The sequence below is a fragment of the Scyliorhinus canicula genome, chromosome 2 (genome assembly GCF_902713615.1).
Source record: "Scyliorhinus canicula chromosome 2, sScyCan1.1, whole genome shotgun sequence".
Classification (NCBI taxonomy): domain Eukaryota; kingdom Metazoa; phylum Chordata; class Chondrichthyes; order Carcharhiniformes; family Scyliorhinidae; genus Scyliorhinus; species Scyliorhinus canicula.
Genome location: NC_052147.1, coordinates 167,318,363 through 167,338,987, shown reverse-complemented (window position 1 = coordinate 167,338,987; position 20,625 = coordinate 167,318,363). Strand labels below are relative to the sequence as shown.

At 44.7% G+C, this 20,625-nt stretch overlaps 1 protein-coding gene across 1 annotated transcript; it reads right to left on the bottom strand.

Moving 5' to 3' along the window:
* Positions 1–9,882: 9,882 nt before the first annotated feature.
* On the bottom strand, positions 9,883–18,220 carry LOC119962429 (gamma-crystallin S-1-like). Its single transcript, XM_038790385.1, has 3 exons — positions 18,145–18,220; positions 17,819–18,061; positions 9,883–10,204 (listed from the first exon to the last, which is right to left on the bottom strand). Exons 1-3 carry the CDS (start codon positions 18,151–18,153, stop codon positions 9,929–9,931), a joined length of 528 nt encoding a protein of 175 aa, XP_038646313.1. The 5' UTR covers positions 18,154–18,220; the 3' UTR covers positions 9,883–9,928.
* Positions 18,221–20,625: the final 2,405 nt, after the last annotated feature.

Here is a 20,625-nt window from a genome sequence, read left to right as displayed (position 1 = left end):
TCCAGGATTTTTACCACGATAGAAAGGTTGTCCATCATAGTAAAGATCTGAGCCTAAGTCAATCTCTGGTGGATGTTGAAGGGCCACTATTCATAGAAGAGCAAGGAAGTTCTACCACTATTCCGTCTGGTATTTGTCAACCAGCATCACTTAAGCCAATTTTTTGGTTATTATCATGGAAATTTGCTGTGTGCAAATTGAACATAGAACTTAGAACATACAGTGCAGAAGGAGGTCATTCGGCCCTTCGAGTCTGCACCGACCCACTTAAGCCTTCACTTCCACCCTATCCCCGTAACCCAATAACCCCTCCTAACTTTTTTGGTCACTAAGAGCGATTTATCATGGCCAATCCACCTAACCTGCACATATTGGACTGTGGGAGGAAAATGGAGCACCCGGAAGAAACCCATGCAGACACGGGGAGAACGTGCAGACTCTGCACAGACAGTGACCCAAGCCGGGAATTGAATGTGGGACCCTGGCGCTGTGAAGCCACAGTGCTATCCACTTGTGCTACCATGCTGCCCAAGTCAAATAGACAGTCAAAATTGGCTGTAAAGTTTGCTACAGCACAAATATATTTCATTGGGTCTAAAATGCTTTGGGATGTCCTGAGGTTGTGATAATTGTTATATTTTTGTACAAGGATTTAGAAAGATAAAAAATTTTAATTTTATAAAATAGCATTTGCAAGCTATGTGTGCATGATAAAATTGGTTATACTGCAAGCACTTTCTATCTGTGTTTGTTTTGTTATTATTGTATACCTAAAGGAATATAGTTTAAGCTCTGGAATACAATGAATTTATCAATATCGTACATTGAAAACTAACTTGCTTTTCAATACAATATACATAGAACACCAGATGGCAGTGTGCTACTAATGAATTTCATTGTCGAGATTTCCAATATTCATCATGGTGTTTCTCTTCAGTGACAACAGTTTCAGTTAAATAATTTTATTTATATATAAACATCCAATAATAATGACATCCAAAACTGGAAATTCATCTAGGGAAGTGCTGAAGAAAATACAGGAAAGTAGCGAAATAATCAGAAAAAAAGTAGTGACTAGACCAGAAAGACCAAAATGTTTGTGTTTAATTCTAATGTGGAAATGATCATTGCAGAGATGGTTGAAAGTATATCAGTTGTGTAATATTTTTGTAATAATTGTTGTAATACCGACATGCGTAGTTCCTTGATGAGCTTTTTGACTGGGTTACGGAAATGGTACTGGTACTCCCAAATAATACAAGGGCCGGGATATTCTGCCAGTGCTTGCTACAGGACAAAATGGCAGAACGGGGCAGAACATCTCTTGAGACCCTCCGCTGACACGAGAAACTCGGCGGCGAGAAGTCATTTGCTGATTTTCTTCGTCCCTTGCTGGTGATGTTATAAGGTTCCTTCCCAGAAGGGGTGGTAACCTCGATTCGATAAATTAGCATTGAATTAAAGGGCCTCCCCACAGTACGCTGCCCTCACATTAAGAATTCCTTCTTTGCCAGCATGACGTGTCATTGGCGAGGTTTAAGCTGCTATTTAAAAATGGGAACTAGGCAAAGGGAACCTGTCGGGGCACACTGATAGGCAAAACCTCTGGAGGATGATAATAACAATAATCGCTTATTGTCGCAAGCAGGCTTCAATGAAGTTACTGTGAAAAGCCTCTAGTCGCCACATTCCGGCGCCTGTTCGGGGAGGCTGGTACGGGAATTGAACCCGCGCTGCTGGCCTTGTTCTGCAAAACAAGCCAGCTGTTTAGCCCACTGTGCTAAACCAACCCCTAAGAGGGACATACCCAGTTAATGCCCTGACTCTGCCCCCTGGTACTGCCTCCAACTTGGAACAGTGACAGAGGACTGGTGCAGTTCAGGGTTCAGTGCCACGGGGCAGTGCCAAGGAGCAATGCTAGGTTGCCAGTGAACAGTGCCAGGAGAAGCGCAAGGGAGTCCCTGTGGCAGCTCCACTGGGGGAGGATTGCTTTAATCCATGGAGAGCGGTGTCCCGTTATCTATAGGGGGTAGGGTCCTCTTGTCCGTGGGTAGGGATGTCCCATTATCTGTGGGGGGGGGGAGAGGCCCTGTTATCCGTGGGTGGGAGGGTCCCCTTATCCGTGGGGATCAGTGTCCCAATATCCATGGGGGAGGGGTTGGTGTCCCATTATTACCTTGGGGGTGGAGGGTCCCGTTATCCATGGGGAGTGGGGACCCCTTATCCATGGGGTGTGGGATACCCTTATTTGTGGGGGGCGGGGTCCCCTTTTCTTTGAGGGGGGGAGGAGGTTTTTATTTGCAGATCGAGACACTCTGAAAAAGAACTCCAATCTCTGTGGAGCTGCGTAACTGTCTCCTTCAGACCACAGCATTTTTCACTCTAATTGCTGGATTATCTGACAAGAAATGGCGACAGTTCAGCCAGGGAGCTATACGCTGGTTTTCTGGCTAGCGCCAGCACTTAGAGGAAATATCGGAAAATCTCACCCAATGGGTGCAATTGTGTATGCCTACCTATTCGCCCGCCACCAATGATGCTGCAAGTCTGACCAATGGGACATAGTCAGAAGGGTTTAAAAATCTTTAATTCCTCACTTGAAGCTTTTTCTGAAATCTATGACAAAAGCAAGGGTGGTGCTGAAACCTCAGTTTTCACAATGTCTGGGATTGCGAGATTGTTGACATTCCCAGGTCAAAGCAAGTGATTTTGTGAATCAATCTGTGTCACCTAGCTGGTCCTTAAGACCTGGAATTTCCACTCAGAATCCATCTGCCTCTCCAGTTCACCTTTAAGGTACTCTTTAAAACCTACCCCTTTGACTTAACTTGACATCTTTTGTCCTGATATCTTTATGTGCCTCTGTGTCACACTTTGTTTGATAACGCTCCTGTGAAGCTCCTTAGGATATTTTACGAAGTTATCTGAACTATATAAATACAAGTTGTTGTTGTATTCTGCAGCTCTGGATTTGGGTGTTTTGATTTATGTGCTCATGACTGAGAGCAGGAATCATATTGAGAACCCGGGTGCCTAGGGTAGGGTGTTCTCTTCGTAGTCCAGACAGAAAACTGTGAATCATGTGTGCAGTTCACAATGGGCAACTGCTTGATTTAGTCCCTATCTTGTGCATATCTTCTCATAGGATATAAACAGACTTCTATAATTCACAACTTCACCATGGACCATGGGTAAGTCTTTAGCTGAATTTTTCCCTGCTCTGGTGTGGCTGAGGAGGAAGACCCAGGAAATAACAGAAGCTCTGTTGGGTCAACTTCCTGATGCCCTCCTGTTGCCAGGATGGTTTCCTGGGTCAGACTGGCAAGCAGATTAGATTCCTACTCAATGAAGGAAAGGAGCCAATTGATGGTATTAACTTCCCAATTACGAGCAATTCGCACTGCCAGCATTTTGCCGGCAGCAAGGTAACCCTTTTGTCATGTGCTGAGGCACAAACTTTATGGAGGTCATTTCCTTTAGTGCAGTAGTCCAGGGAACCAATAGATAAAGAGCCTGCATTTCTCAAAGAGGGCACTACCAACAATAAAGTCCAGATTCCCGAGTACCTGAGGCTTTTGGATGTATCCCCTTCACCTCAGAAACCTCAGGCGAGTGCTGATCGGCACTGATCCCCGCAAACAGGGACCAGATAGATAGACACTTTAGGGGGTCTCCCAGGGGATTGGAGGCTCCCAACTGCATGCCTTTTGTGCAGTGTAGTGCCTGGGTACTGCTGGTGCCACCTGGGCACCCAGGCAGTGCCAGCCTGGCACCTTGGCAGTATCACCTGTGTGCCAGCCTAACACTGTCAAGTTGCCCAAGTGGCATTGCTTTCTGGCATGGGCATTTTCAGGGTACCAGGTTGGCACTGCCAAGGTGCCAAGCTGGAATTTTTTGTGTGCACGTGATCAGGTCAGGGTGCCCTGCATGAGTGTTGGGGGGTGCAGGAGACCTTCCAATAGTGTGTTCAGGCTTGGAGGGGGGGGGGGGGATAGGTTGGGGACCGCTTTGGGGGCCTTGGAGATCAGGACGGCATTTTTAAATGCCATCCCTATCTCTCACTACACCAGAGCATTTTGGCGAGTGGAGCTCCTGACTCTACAGAACGGAGCTACGTGCGTCCTCGGCCGCGCTTCCCCCGTTTAGGCCCCTTTTGCAATGCGAGTATCTTTGAATAACCATGTGTTTCCCAGCACTGTGAGTGGTGAGATGTGCGAGGCTAAACGCCCGCTATGGGACTTTGTTCTCTTTTGGGAGAATCTGGTCCAAGGTCCTCGGAGGGCACAATAGAAAGACTGAGTGAGATTGTTTCAAGATTCAGTTACCTTGAACAATTTGTTAGTGACAATGGGCCACGACTAATTTTGCAAGAATTCCCAAATTACCTGAAGAATGGAATCCAACAAATCTGCTCCGTTCCTTATCATCCTGCCTCAAATGGGCTAGCTGAAAGGTTTGTTCAGACAATAAAGCACTCATTGAAGGTAACTTGTGAGCAAGGATCATTGTCAAAATGCCTTAGCCAATTCCTGATGGCATACAGGAGTTCAACACAACCCAAAGTTCCCTGGCATTACGCATAGTAAAACGACAGTTCTGCACAGCATCTGATTTGGGGCTGTTTAGCACACTGGGCTAAATCGCTGGCTTTCAAAGCAGACCAAGCAGGCCAGCAGCAAGGTTTGATTCCCGTACCAGCCTCCCCGGACAAGTGCCGGAATGTGGCGACTAGGGGCTTTTCACAGTAACTTCATTGAAGCCTACTCGTGACAATGAGCGATTTTCATTTTTCATTTTTTCATTTGCTGAAGCCGCCTAAGACAAAATAAATTGTTGGGAGGAAACAACAAAGTTAGGTTTTGCGACGTGTTAAATCCTGAATTTTTCAGAAAGGACAGGAAATTTTGGCAAGGTACTATGCTACCAGTGAGAAGTGTATGCCTAATATCATTTGAGCACAGACAGGAATGACCTCCTACACAGTTCAAACTCGGGACGATGTGTGGAGAAGACACACTGATCAACATTTAGCAGCTGGAGCAATGTTTCCAGAGACAGAGTCAACCAAGAGTCCACAACAAAGTGTGTCAAGTGAAGACGTGTACATACCTGAGAACCTGACAATATCATAAACAACTGTGGAAAACAGTACTCCAGCTGAGGACATTTCAACACATATGTTGCGCCCCATTGAGGCAACAATGGACATTGTGAAAACTCAATCAAACACACCCGAGGTTACAATCAACCCAAAAAGCAGATGCCTGAGGTTCGCCAACAAGCACACAGGAATCGATGGCCTCCAAAATGTCTAATTTATTGACTGTTGTGTTTGTTAATTATTCATATTGTGGATTTTAGTTGGTAACGCCATACTTGTTTCATTAATGGAACGTCTTGTGTATTAATGTTTGTTCCTAGTTGGAACAAGATCACTTTAAGAGTTTGATCACATGACGTATTGATGGTACCATCAGCAGTTTGGTCAGGCTAACAATCAATCTAAAGAACAAAGAACAAAGAAAATTACAGCACAGGAACAGGCCCTTTGGCCCTCCCAGCCTGCGCCGATCCAGATCCTTTATCTAAACTTGTCTCCTATTTTCCAAGGTCTACTTCTCTCTGTTCCCGCCTATTCATATACCTGTCTAGATGCTTCTTAAATGATGCTATCGTGCCCGCCTCTACCACCTCCGCTAGTAAAGCGTTCCAGGCACCCACCACCCTCTGCGTAAAAAACTTTCCACGCACATCTCCCTTAAACTTTCCCCCTCTCACCTTGAAATCATGACGCCTTGTAACTGACACCCCCACTCTTGGGAAAAGCTTGTTGCTGTCCACCCTGTCCATACCTCTCATAATTTTGTAGACCTCAATCAGGTCCCCCCTCAACCTCCGTCTTTCCAATGAAAACAATCCTAATCTACTCAACCTTTCTTCATAGCTAGCACCCTCCATACCAGGCAACATCCTGGTGAACCTCCTCTGCATCCTCTCCAAGGCATCCACATCATTCTGGTAATGTGGCGACCAGAACTGCACGCAGTATTCCAAATGTGGCCGAACCAAAGTCCTATAAAACTCTAACATGACCTGCCAACTCTTGTACACAATACCCCGTCCGATGAAGGCAAGCATGCTGTATGCCTTCTTGACCACGCTATCAACCTGCGTTGCCACCTTCAGGGTACAATGGACCTGAACTCCCAGATCTCTCTGCACATCAATTTTCCCCAAGACCTTTCCATTGACAATATAGTCTGCTCTTGAATTTGATCTTCCAAAATGCATCAACTCGCATTTGCCTGGATTGAACTCCATCTGCCATTTCTCTGCCCAACTCTCCAATCTATCTATATTTTGTTGTATTCTCTGACAGTCCTCCTCGCTATCTGCAACTCCACCAATCTTAGTATCATCTGCAAACTTGCTAATCAGACCACCTATACCTTCCTCCAGGTCATTTATGTAGATCACAAACAACAGTGGTCCGAGCACGGATCCCTGTGGAAAACCACTAGTCACCCTTCTCCATTTTGAGACACTCCCTTCCACCACTACTCCCTGTCTCCTGTTGCCCAGCCAGCTCTTTATCCATCTAGCTAGTACACCCTGAACCCCATATGACTTCACTTTTTCCATCAACCTGCCATGGGAACCTTATCAAACGCCTTACTAAAGTCCATGTATACGACATCTACAGCCCTTCCCTCATCAATTAACTTTGTCACTTCCTCAAAGAATTCTATTAGGTTTGTAAGACATGACCTTCCCTGCACAAAACCATGCTGCCTATCACTGATAAGTCTATTTTCTTCCAGATGTGAATAGATCCTATCCCTCAGTATCTTCTCCGACAGTTTGCCTACCACTGACGTCAAGCTCACAGGTCTATAATTCCCTGGATTATCCCTGCTACCCTTCTTAAACAAAGGGACAACATTAGCAATTCTCCAGTCCTCCGGGACCTCACCCGTGCTCAAGGATGCTGCAAAGATATCTGTTAAGGCCCTAGCTATTTCGACCCTCACTTCCCTCAGAAACCTGGGATAGATCCCATCCGGTCCTGGGGACTTGTCCACCTTAATGTCTTTTAGAATACCCAAAACTTCCCCCTTCCGTATGACAACTTGACCGAGAGTATTTAAACATCCATCCCTAGCCTCAACATCCGTCTTGTCCCTCTCCTTTGTGAATACCGATGCAAAGTACTCATTAAGAATCTCACCCATTTCCTCTGAGTCCACGCATAAATTCCCTCTTTTGTCTTTAAGTGGGCCAATCCTTTCTCTAGTTACCCTCTTGCTCCTTACATACGAATAAAATGCTTTGGGATTTTCCTTAACCCTGTCAGCCAAAGATATTTCATGACCCCTTTTAGCCCTCTTTATTGCGCGTTTGAGATTCGTCCTACTTTCCCGATATTCCTCCAAAGCTTCATCAGTTGTGAATTGCCTCGATCCTATGTATGCTGCCTTTTTCATCTTAGCTAGTCTCACAATTTCACCCATCATCCATGGTTCCCTAATCTTGCCATTTCTATCTTTCATTTTCACAGGAACATGTCTGTCCTGCACTCTAATCAACCTTTCCTTAAAAGACTTCCACATTTCAAATGTGGATTTACCCTTAAACAGCTGCTCCCAATCCACATTCCCTAGCTCCTGCTGAATTTTGTTATACTCTGCCTTTCCCCAATTTAGTACTCTTCCTTTCGGACCCCTCTTGTCCTTGTCCATGAGTATTCTAAAACTTACGGAATTGTGATCGCTATTCCCAAAATAATCACCGACTGAAACATCAACCACCTGGCCGGGATCATTCCCCAATACCAGGTCCAGTATGGCCCCTTCCCGAGTTGGACTATTAAAACCTCCCCAACAGTGTTAGCAAAAGCATCTATTCCAGAAGCCTGTGAGGAAACACCTTTCCAATAAAGCTCTTGTTTGTTTGTACCTTAGTGGTCTGTAAGTCTATCCTTTAAAAATACCACATGTGCCTCCAAAGATACTAGCATTTTGAGATGCCCACTCAATCTCTTACCTTGCTCAACAATTCCTAGTGAGGTTGCCGAGGTTGTAGATTTGCCAGAATTCTGATTGGGCTAGCAGTACTGGCAGTCCACCTGCTGTCCTTAATTAGTCAGCGAGCTCAGATATGGCCAAGGAGGGGGCCAGCATCTGGATTATCCCTGCGCCGGTCTTGCACATGGCAAATGTGGGCTTGAAACTCCCATTGGCCCTGACACAAGCGTATTGAAGACCACAGGGAAGTTCATCCCTCAGTTTCCAAGGGCAGAAAAAAGTTGCACCGATAAAAGGACAAACATCAACATGTCAGTCAGAAACAGTGTAAGAAAGCTAAATCAGGAATGTTCTTGTTGTGTTGGTGAGAAGATAATTGAAATGTCAAAGGAATAAATAAAATGTCACTGCATCTCGAATCACTGAACTTTTTTTATTTTTTTTATTTGTACTTCCATTTGGATCTATAAAATTCAAATTATTCTGAGCATACAGAAGAAAGGTTCTTAGCAACTTGCTACATGAAGAGTTGAACATGTCATTACTTTGTACAGCTCTCCATCCTTTGGCACCTTACTAGTCAGGAACTGAATGTCATTTAAACCCTTTAATTGAAAAGACAAGGGTTCAAGCCTACAATTGCTGTCTGCAATGCCAGCAGTTTTAACTGACTGGTAAAATCATTTTGAGTGAAAGGCTGGAAAGCAGGCTGCACTAGATGAGAATCCCTTCCATCACACTAGTAAATTGCTCTGTCAGTGCTCATGCCAGAATCCAATATTGTGATACCGGATGCTGTGACAGCAAGGTTCCAAGATGTATATATTTAATGGAGTGCAGGTCTTGCTTCAGTGCTTCAGAGAGGTCATTTGCCACTAAGAAATTCTTCCCTGGCAAAATTGGTTCTTTATTGCTTGATGTAGAAAAAGAGCCATGGCCCATTTTGATGAAGGCCACCATGTTTGAAATTTACAGAGTTTCATTTCAACCCTCTTTGCAAGAAAATGGTTGGTGACATGTAAATACATGAATCACCATTTGCTGTTGCCTTCACACACGTTTGAAGTAGAATATAAAAATATATTCTGATTCTTTGACTTTACCTTGAACTCTCTCTGATTTTGACTTGTTTTTACTTCCCTTTTGTGGTCATTTTAATTGAGGAAATATTTAGCAGTTAACACAATGGATTGGAATGCTCGGATTTTCTCTTTTAGCTGTGTGTTTTTATTTTTCTGATGCTGTTCACATCATTCAGAGTAATCCTGTTTCCCATGGATTACTGAAATACCACACTGACAAGTTACTAATAGGTTCCAGATTTAAAAGCTATATTGAAAGTTTAAATTAAAAAATCTGCTTCATTTTGATAGTGTATATGTAATTAGTGTAAACAGCAGACTTCTTATTCTGAGTGGTTTAAATATGACCTTTCTTGTGAATTTTAAGTATTTTTAGAACCTGAGTAACTTTCTGAGATCTCAAAGGCTTTGTTTTTACTGCGTATTTTTAGCAACTGGGAGCTGTGTTTGCCATCTTGTCTCATACAGTTAATAATAATAGTCTGCCAAGTACAAGGGCATTGGATTTTTGTGGCAAGATGTTGCATTTTTACTATTTTGTGAGTTTAAATGTCAAAAAAGGAGATGGGAGCATTTTTATTCAAATTGAAAGGTTTTGAAAATTACTTTCACTTTTGGGCAAGGGTTAATAGGAAAAGGCCAGATTGCATCTTTGATTTAAAACTGTAAAGTAAATAATGTCAACCTCCAGCAGCTCCTAAAAGCACTTCAAACCCCATTCTTTTTTAAAGAACCAGGATAATATGCAAGCATAAGAAAACATTTGGACAGTCAGGTCAATGTTTTAAAAAGTTTTATTTTCTTTAAGGATGCTGTTGAAATTTAGATCTCCACAACGCGACGGAAGGATCCGACAGCAGCCACAATGGCGCCCCAGTCACTGTATCTCCTGTATTCACCGGGCTTCATGAAGTACTGTCGGCCTCTGTAGTTGGGATGTTCATAGAAGGTCCAGTAACCGTCCATCACATGGCAGGAGTGGATGTCGTGATGGTGGAAACGATCGTAGACAGATGGACAGTCATCCATGAATTCCATCATCTGTCCTCCAAAGTTAGGCCTCTCGTGAATCTTTATTTTGTATGAAGCCCCACTAACCTATGGGGGGGGGAAACATTTTATTTCTTATTCAGTATAACTCCATTACAATTTCACCCACGGTTACTGGAATTCATTATTCTTCAATCAAACATATCGGCCTGGATTTTCCATTCAACATCACTCCGATCGAAAATTCTGAACGGGTGGAGAATGGTGCGAGGATAGAGAAATGGGTTTGACACCCGGCTGTGTTAAATTGAATGGAATTCATAGGCTTCCACAGGATTTGAAGCCCTTTCAAGTGTACCTGGCTTTTGTCGAAGCTTCTGAAGCTTGTAACAGCTGCTGATTATAACACTTTTGTCTGAGGCACCAGATGTTAGGGAAGGGTATATGACAATGCAGTGAAACTGCCTGGTCTGCTCTTCACCTTTCATGCAGGGGTGACTGATGAAGGTCTCTGATGGGGGTCTCTGATGGGAGGTCTGATGAGCACTACATTGGGGGTTCTTATAGGGGTCTTTGATAGATGTCTATGATGGGAGTCTTTAATGGGCGTCTCTGATGGGAGTCTGATGGAGTCTTTGTTGGGGGTTCTTATGGGGGGAGGATCTCTGATGGGGGTTTCCGATTTGGTCTCTGATGGGGGTTCTTATCGGGGGGGAGGATCTCAATTGGGGGTTCTAATGTGGGTCTCTGATGGGGATCTGTGAGGGGAGTCTCTGGTGTGTGTCTCTGAGGGGGTCTCTGATGGAGATCTCTGATGGGGGTTCTTATGGGGGGGAGGATCTCTGATGGGGTTCTTGGATGTGGGTCTCCGATGGGGGTCTCTGAGGGGGTCTCTGATGGGGATCTCTGATTGGGGTTTTATGGGGGGACGATCACTGATGGGGGTTTTGATGTGGTTATCTGATGGAGATCTCTGAGGGGAGTCTCTGATGGGGATCTCTGTTGGGGGTTCTTATGGGGATGATCTCTGATGGGAATTCTGATGTGAGTCTCCGATGGGATCTCTGACGTGGGTCTCTGATGGGGATCTCTGAGGGGGTGGCTGATGGGGTATCTCTTGGGGTCTCTGATGTGAGTCTCTGAGGGGGTCTCTGATGGGGATCTCTGATGGGGGTCTCTGATGGGGGTCTCTGAGGGGGTGTCTGATGGGGTCTCTGATGGGGTCTCTGATGGGGTCTCTGATGTGGGTCTCTGATGGGGTCTCTGATGGGGTCTCTGATGGGGATCTCTAATGGGGTCCCTGATGTGGGTCTCTGAGGGGGTCTCTGATGGGGGTCTCTGATGGGGGTCTCTGATGGGGGTCTCTAATGGGGTCTCTGAGGGGGGTCTCTGAGGGGGGTCTCTTAAGGGTGTCTCTGATGGGGTTTCTGATGGGGATCTCTGTTGGGGGTTCTTATGGGGGGGGATCTCCGAGGGGGTCTCTGATGTGGGACTCTGATGGGGATCTCTTTTGCGGTTTCTTATGGGGGGGCTGATGTGGGTCTCCGAGGGTGGTCTCTGATGGGGTCTCTGATGGGGTATCTGATGGGAGGTCTGATGGGGTCCCTGTGGGGGGTTCTTATGGGGGAGGATCTCTGATGAGGGTCTCGGATGTGGGTCTCTGAGGGGGCTCTCTGATGGGGGTCTCTGATTTGGGTCTCTGAGGGGATCTCTGAGGGGGCCTTTGATGGGGTCGCTGATGGTGGTTTCTAATGTGGGTCTCTGAGGTGGTCTCTGATGGGGGTTTCTGATGTGGGTCTCTGAGGAGTCTCTGATGGGAGGTCTGATGGACTCTCTGTTGGGGGTTCTTATAGGGACCTCTGATAGTTGTCTGTGATGGGAGTCTTTGATGGGCGTCTCTGATGGGGGTCTGATAATGGTCTGATAGGGGGTCTTCTGAGGGGTTCTGAAAGAGGGGTGTTGGGATTGTCATGTGGGTATTGGGTGACCCTCATGCATCTTGCTGCGGGTGGGTGACCCGTTATTCCAGTGATGGGTGGGTAGGATGGCCCTACATGTCAGTGGGGAGCAGGCAGGATTTGCATTGTGGGGGGTAGGGTGCCTGCCGCCGAATCTTGGTATCCAGCTGCCCACCCTCCATCGTGGCCCGACAAATAAATGTTAGAGGGGAGAGACTTGCATACCTGCCCCATTTCTAGTGCCAGCAGAGACCAGTAGCAATCCTCAGCTGGTGGGAGCACTTGGGTTCCAGAACAGAGAATTCCGGTCATCCTTTCAACATAAATGACACACAGACAACCACCAAAAGTAACTCTCATCAATGAAAAGGGGACATTACCAGGTGGCACCTCCTCCAGAGGTCCTCACCATCACAGACCCCAGCCTTCAGCCAATTCAGTTCACTCCATGTGATATCAAGAAATGGCTGAAGGCACTGAATACTACAAATGCTATGGGACCTGAGAATATCAGGCAACAGTACTGAAGCCTTGTGCTCTAGACCTTGCTAGTCCTCTAGGTCCAGCAGGTCCATTACAGCTACAACACTGGCATCTACCCAATGATGTGGAAAATTGTTCAGGCATGTCCTGTGCACAAAAAGCAGGATAAATCCAACCCGACCAATTACCGTCCCGTTAGCCTACTCAATCACCAGTAAAGTGATGGAAGGGGGTCATCAGCAGTGCTATCAAGAGCCACATACTTAGCAATAACCTGCTCACAGCCGCTCAGTTTGGGTTCCGCCAGGGTCACTCAGCTCCTGACCTCATTACAGCCTTGGTTCAAACATGTTCAAAAGAGCTGAATGCCAGAGGTGATGTGAGAGTGACTGCCCTTAACATCAATGCAGCATTTAATCAAGTTTGGCAACAAGGAGCCCTAGCTAAACTGGAGTCAATGGGAATCAGGGGAAAACTCCCCACTGGTTGGAGTTGCACCTGGCACAAAGGAAGATGGTTGTGGCTGTTGAAGATCAGTCATCTGTCTCCAGACATCACAGCAGAAGTTCCTCAGGGTAGTGTCCTAGGCCCAACCAACTTCAGCTGCTTCATCAATAACCTTCCTTCCAATATAAGGTCAGGTGCGGGGATGTTCAGTGATGTTTGCACAATGCTCAACATCGTTTGTGACTCCTCAGCTAATGAAGCAGTCCATGTGCAAATGCAGCAAGACCTGAACAATATCCAGGTTTGGACTGAAAAGTGGCAAGTTACATTCACACCACAGATGTGCCAGGCAATGACCATCTTCAATAAGAGTTAATCAAACCATCATCACTTGACATTCAATGGCATTACCACTACTGAATCCCCCACTATCAACATCTGAGGGGTTACTATTGGCCAGAAACTGAACTGGACTAGCCATATAAATACTGTGGTGACAAGAGCAGGTCAGAGGCTAGGAATCCTGTGGTGAGTAACGCACCTGATTTCCCAAAGCCACCATCTACAAGGCACAAGTCAGGAGTGTGATCAACTTGCCTGGATGAGTGCAGCTCCAACAACACTCAAGAAGTTAAACACTATCCAAAACAAAGCAACCCGCTTGATTGCTCCCTCTTCCACAAGCATTCAAACCCTCCACCTCCGATGCACAATAGCAGCCATGTGTACCATCTACAAGATGCACTGCAGTAACTCACCAATGCTCTTTAGGCAGCAGCTTCCAAACCCACAACCACTACCATCTAGAAGGACAAGGACAGCAGATGCATGGGAACACCACTACTTGGAAGTTCCCATCCAGGTCACTCGCCATCCTGACTTGGAAAGATATTGCTGTTCCTTCACTGTCACTGGGTCAAGATCCTGGAACTGCCTCCTAATAACACAGTGGGTGTACCTACACCACGTGGACTGCAGCAGTTCAAGAAGACAGTTCACCACCACCTTCCCAAGGGCAATTAGGGATCGGCAACAAATGCTGGCCTAACCAGCGAACCCACATCCTGCAGAAATTTTAAAAATATGAAACTGAACTTGATTAGCTATATAAGGAACTGGAGCTGGAGCTGGATGAACTTCAGATCATCCGGGAAGCAGAGGGGGTGATAGAGAGGAGTTAAAGGGAAGTAGCCATACCCAATGTGCAGAGCAAAAGTGCAAACTTGGGTTACAGTCAAGGGAAGGAAAAGGAACGGGCAGAGAGTGCAGGGATCCCCCATGGCCGTTCCCCTTCAAAACAAGTATACTGTTTTGGATGCTGTTGGAGGCGGGTGACCTACCAGTGGAAGACCCTAGCAACCAGGACTCTGACACTGAGTCTGGCTCTGTGGTTCAGAAGTGAAGGGGGGAAACTAGAAAAGCAATAGTGACAGGAGACACAATGGTTAGGGGAACGGATAGGAGATTCTGTGGTTGCGAATGAGACTCCCGGAAGGTTTGTTGCCTCCCTGGTGCCAGGGTCAGGAATGTCTCGGACCGAGTCTACAGGATTCTTAAGGGGGAGGGGGAGCAACCAGAAGTCGTGGTGTACATAGGCACCAACGACATAGTTAAAAAAATGGATGAGGATCTAAAAAATAATTTAGGATTGCTACCGGTGGCACATGCAAGTGAGGCAAGGAACAGAGACCGAGTGCAGCTGAACACGTGGCTACAGGGCTGGTGCAGGAGGGAAGGCTTCAAATATGTGGATCATTGGGATACCTTCTGGGGAAGGTAGGACCTGTACATGAAAGACGATTGCACCTAAACTGGAGGGGCATCAATATCCTGGGTGGCAGGGTTACTAGAACTCTTCGGGAGGGTTTAACTAGTTTGACAGGCGGTGGCAACCAGAACTATGGGTCAGAGGATAGGCATATTGCCGATAGGTACTATTGAACAGGCATAAATTGTATGCAGCGAGTCTGTGAGGAAGGATAGACAGTTGATAAGGCAAAGTTGCACTCAGTGGAATGAGTTAAAGTGAGTCTGATTCAATGCAAGGATTGTCAGGAATAAGGGAGATGAATTTAGAGCATGGATCAGTACTTGGAACTACGATGTTGTGGCCATTATGGAGACATGGGTGGCACGGGGCAGGAGTGGTTGTTAGATGTTTTGGGGTTTAGATTTTTTCAGAAGAATAGGGAGGGAGGTAAAAGAAGAGGGGGAGTCACGCTGTTAATTAGGGAGTGTATCACAGCTGCAGAAAAGGAGGTAGTCAAGGCGGATTTGTCTACTGAGTCAGTATGGATGGAAGTCAGAAACAGGAAAGGAGCAGTCACTTTATTGGGAGTTTTCTATAGACCACCCCCAATAGCAGCAGAGAGGTAGAGGAACAGATTGGGCGGCAGATCTTGGAAAGGTGCAGAAGTAACAGGTTGTTGTCATGGGTGACTTCAACTTCCCTAATACTGACTGGAATCTCCTTACTGCAAATGGTTTGGATGGAGCAGATTTTGTCTAGTGTCTACAGGAAGGATTCCTGACTCAATATGTAGGTATGTCGACTAGGGGTAGGCCATATTGGATTTGGTGCTTGGCAACGAACCAGGCCAGGTGTTCGATGTTTCGGTGGGAAAGAATTTCGGTGACAATGACCACAACTCCTTGACATTTACCATAGCCAAGAAAGAGAATAGGGAAATCCCTGGGAATTACAGACCAGTCAGTCTTACGTCTGTGGTGAGCAAAATATTGGAAAGGATTCTGAGAGATAGGATTTATGATTATTTAGAAAAACATAGTTTGATTAAAGATAGTCAGTATGGCTTTGTGAGGGACAGGTCATGCCTCACAAGCCACATTTTGAGGATGTGACAGGACACATTGATGAAGGTCAGGCAGTGGATGTGGCATATATGGATTTCAGTAAGGCATTTGATAAGGTTCCCCATGGTAGGCTCATTCAGGAAGTCAGGGCGTACCGAAAGTAGCAACAAAAGTAAGGTTCGTTCCTCGTGAGAAAGTATTAAAAAACAGAGAAATTCTGTTAAACTTGCACTGAACCTTGTTTGGATCACATTGAAATACTGTGAACATTTTTGGTCCCCATATGATTAAAAAGGACATAGAAACACTGCACAAAAAGATTTGCCAAGATGATATCGGAACTGTGATATAACTGTCAGGGCAGTTTGGAAATACTGAGACTTAGAAAAGAGGAGATTGAGGGGTGGTATAATTGAGGTCTTTAAGATTGTGCAAGGGTCTGCTTGGTTAGATATAGAGATGATGTTTCCAGTTATGGGCAAGACCAGAACAACAGACCATGGGTGTGATTCTCTGGCCTCCCAGCCACGTTTTTCTCGGCAGCGCGAGGCAGTGTGCTGTTCGCTGGTGGCGGGGTTCTTTGCTTCCGCTGCTGTCAATAGGAATTCCCACTGAAGCCATCCCACACTGCTGGGGGGCCTGTGGGCAGGAATTCATTGTCTGTGGGTCCAGAGAATCCCATCGCCAGCGAATGGCTGGAAAATTATAAGGTAGTTACTAATAATCCAAAATTAAATTCACGTCTTCATCCAGAGAGTGGTTAGAACTCGCTACCATAAGGAACAGTTGAGGCAAAAGACATCAATGCATTTAAGCAGAATTGAGATCAGCGTGTGAGAGAAAGGGAATGAAGGGTGTTGGGTTAGATAAAGAAGGACTGAAGGAGTTGAGTATAAATATCAGCATGAACCTCTTGCACTGAATGACCTGTTTCTGTGATGCAAATATTTTGTAAACTTTTTAATACTTTACATAATCCAATACCCTTTTTAAAATTACTTTTGAGTGTGTTTTCACCATCTTTTCAGGCAATGCATTCCACATTGTGACAACTCCTGCATTAAAAAATTCTCCTTAATCTTCCTTTAGGTACCTTTGCCAATTAACTTAAATCTATATCCTCTGCTTCCTGGCCCATCCATATGCATTGTAACCAGTTTTTCCTTTTCTAATCCATCAAAGCCCCTCATAATTTTGAACATTGAAATTAAATCTTCCCTTAACCTTCTCTGATTTAAGGAGAACAATCACAATTTAGCTGGTCTGGTGAGAAACTGAAATCAATTATCCCTGTTACCATCCGGAAAATCTGCTCTTCACAACCTTGATACCTTTCCTGAAACTTTGAGACTGGAAATGCACACAACACCCCAGATGAAGCTTATTATAATTTATAATAAAATATTTACATATACGTCCTTTGCTGGAACTGAGATAGAGATTCCTCTGATAAATCTTCATTGGGCTTTCATGATTTGAAGCTTTTGTAGGGAGTTTAAAGTGACATTTTACAAAATTAGATTATATTTCTCCTTGTTCGGGGCAGCACGGTGGCGCAGTGAGTAGCACTGCTGCCTCACGGCGCCGAGGTCCCAGGTTCGATCCCGGCTCTGGGTCACTGTCCGTGTGGAGTTTGCACATTCTCCCCGTGTTTGCGTGGGTTTCGCCCCCACAACCCAAAAAGGTGCAAGCTAGGTGGATTGGCCACTCTAAATTGCCCCTTAATTGGAAAAATGATTGGGTACACTAAATTTAAAAAAAAAAAATATTTCTCCTTGTTCCTCTTTTGATTAATATCTGCAAAGAAATCATGTTAAGTATGAAAAGTGTTCCTTGAGCTGTGCTTTTTATAGTCTTCTTAGTGTTGAGAAGTTGAAAAACCTGTACACTTCTTGCACATTACATGGGTTAAATATTAGCTTTTATCAATATGGAAAGCATATGAACAATTGTTAAACGTTATACTTCACCCATAAAGGTGGAAACTGATTAAACATGATAATCATATAGCATGACTTACATAGCTATATGTGCGACATGACTTGATATTGTCATTGAATCCCATCCAGCGCTGGTAGTCAGGATATTCTCCCCTGCTCAGAACATACTGGTATCCCATGTAATTGGGTCTCTCGTACATCACCCACCAGTCACTCTCAACACGGATGGAGTTACAGCGGCCGAAGTAAGGGGACAGGTCAGCACAGTCACTGCTGCACTCATAGTGCCGACCCTGGAAGTTCCTGTCCTCGTAAAAGACAATCTGCAGTATTAGAAATAAATTAGCTAGGCTGGAGCATTACTAATTTTAACAGAACAAATATCTCAGAAAGGAATTATTTTTACCTTAACCATTTTGATGACACTACCAGAACTTTTGTTGTGTGCCAGGAGTTGGAGATCATGGCTTTTATAGATCCATTCTTTGTTATTTCATTGAAGAATTCTAAGTCAGCAGATTCTTCTATGAAATGTCTTGTACTCTTTGTTGGCACTCACTTGACTTATCGATGCATAAAGTGCAGGCCAAGTATGAAGTCTTTGTTCAATAGATTTACCATGGCAAGTCACGAACACATTGTATTTTCTATTTGAAAATAAAATATTAAAGACCCTTAAGTACTGGGGGTAATTAAAAGTGGCCTATTTATTGAAACAAAATGCATCATTAGAAACAGAACTCTTTTATCAAAGCAGAATATTTAGCATTTATAAATATGCAAGGAATGTGTAGTCAGTATTTTTGTTATTATTACACAATTAATCAAGTTACAGCAACAAATGGAGTGTTTTATAGAATTAATTTTATAGTACAGAAACAGGCCATTTTCCCCGATGAGCCTATGCTGGAGAGTAAGTTCCACACAAACCTCCTTCTATCTTACCCTATCAACACATGCTTCTATAGTTTTCTTCCTCATGTATATATCCAGTTTCCCCTTAAAAGCATCTATGGTTGGCAGGGTGGCACAGTGGTTAGCGCTGTTGTCTCATAGCGCCAGGGACCTGGGTTCAATTCCAGCCTTGGGTGACTGTGTGGAGTTTGCACATCTTCCCATGTCTGTGTGGGTTTCCTCTGGGTGCTCCATTTTCCTCCCACATGTGAAGGTTAGGTGGATTGGCCAAGATAAAATTGCACCCTAGTATCCAGGGATGTGTAGGTGAGGTGGGGTTACGGGGATAGGACGGGGGAGTAGATCCAAGTAGGGTGCCCTTTCAGAGCATTGGTCCTCTCTCAATGGGCTGAATGGCCTCCTTTTGCACTGTAGGGATTCTATGATTCTCTGGTAATTACCTCAACTGTTCCATTTGGTCGTGAGTTCCACATTTTCAAATGGAAACCGTTTCTCGACATCCAATCAGTTCAATATTTTCATAATTTTGAAGATCCCTGTCAGGTCACATTTCAGTCTAACATTTTCTAAAGAAAGCAGCCCCAGCCTATTCAATCTTTCTGCATGGTTGTACCCTCCCCATTTTGCTATCACCCATGTAAATATTTTTGTATTGGCTTCAGTGCTCTGGGAAGTATAACTGGAAGATCTGTGATCGTAGAACTCATATTCCTTTTCCCGTATGTCAGCAATTTGTCTCCTGTGATTTCAATCAGCGATGAAAAGGTATATTAACTAAAATTATAGGAAGAGAATGGCAACACAGAAATTTTACCTGATTTTTGTCAAAATTAGATTGTTTGAAAAATAGATTTTCTCTTGTAACTCCAGAAGCTAGTCCCTGTATCAAACATCTTTATAAGGGGCAGAGCTTGCTCTGTTTGATCTGGGATTACAGAGGGAGTCAATTCGAGCTGAACATACAATGTCAACCTACAAATCCATCTAAATACACCAATGGGTGGCCGTAAGAGTGGGAGAGACTCCTGGCCAGCTATGTTTGATGTGGAGTGGTGCCCCTCAAGCTATGAGCCTCTGGTGACAGTCCAGAAACCTGTTCCCGGAATTACTAACTATGGAAGCAAACCAAAGTCTACCTTAATGCACTACAAGGTTCAGAAAGAGAATTGAATTGGACATTGGAATGCAGTGGGTTGAAATCATCATGTGAATTCATTTAGCAGGTTCATCTTGTGCCCTTTGATATTTTGAGGGACTGGAATTAGCTGCAATAGGCTTAGAAGACTTCTCATCCGAGGTGATTTCAACCTCCATCATAATTTATCATATTCTCTCTCCGCTGAGTTCTTTCTCCAGATAAACACCTAATCCATACTCGCTGCTGCCCCCATGAACTTCCTGTCTCACATGACCTCGCTACTTCCAAACTGTCAAGGGGAAACCATTAATAATATCAGCTATGTAGCTATCTAGTAAGGGAAATTGGTGGTCAATAATTTAATAGAAATAGCGTTGATAGTTCAGGGTGAGTCTCATGTGACCACAACTCCTGACCTTTACCATAGTCATGGAGAGGGATAGGAACAGACAGTATGGGAAGGTATTTAATTGGGGGAGGGGAAATTAGACTGTGATTCGACAGGAGCTGAGGAGCATAAATTGGAAACAGTTGTTCTCAGGGAAATGCACAACATTAATGTGGGTGTTGTTTAAGGAGCATTCCCTCTGTCCCTTATAAAGATGTTTGATATTTTTGGATATTTTTGTCCCACTAAGACGAGGAAGGAATGGTAAGGTGAAGGAGCCTTTGATCAGAGTGAGAGTAGGGCCGAACAGGGATAGTGGAGGGAACTTGTGCCGAGAGTCTGAGGAGGTTGGGGAGGCCTGAAATGAATATTTTGCTTCAGTATTCACCAGAGAGAGGGACATTTTTGCTTATGAGAACAGCGTGAACCAAGTTAATAGAATTGAA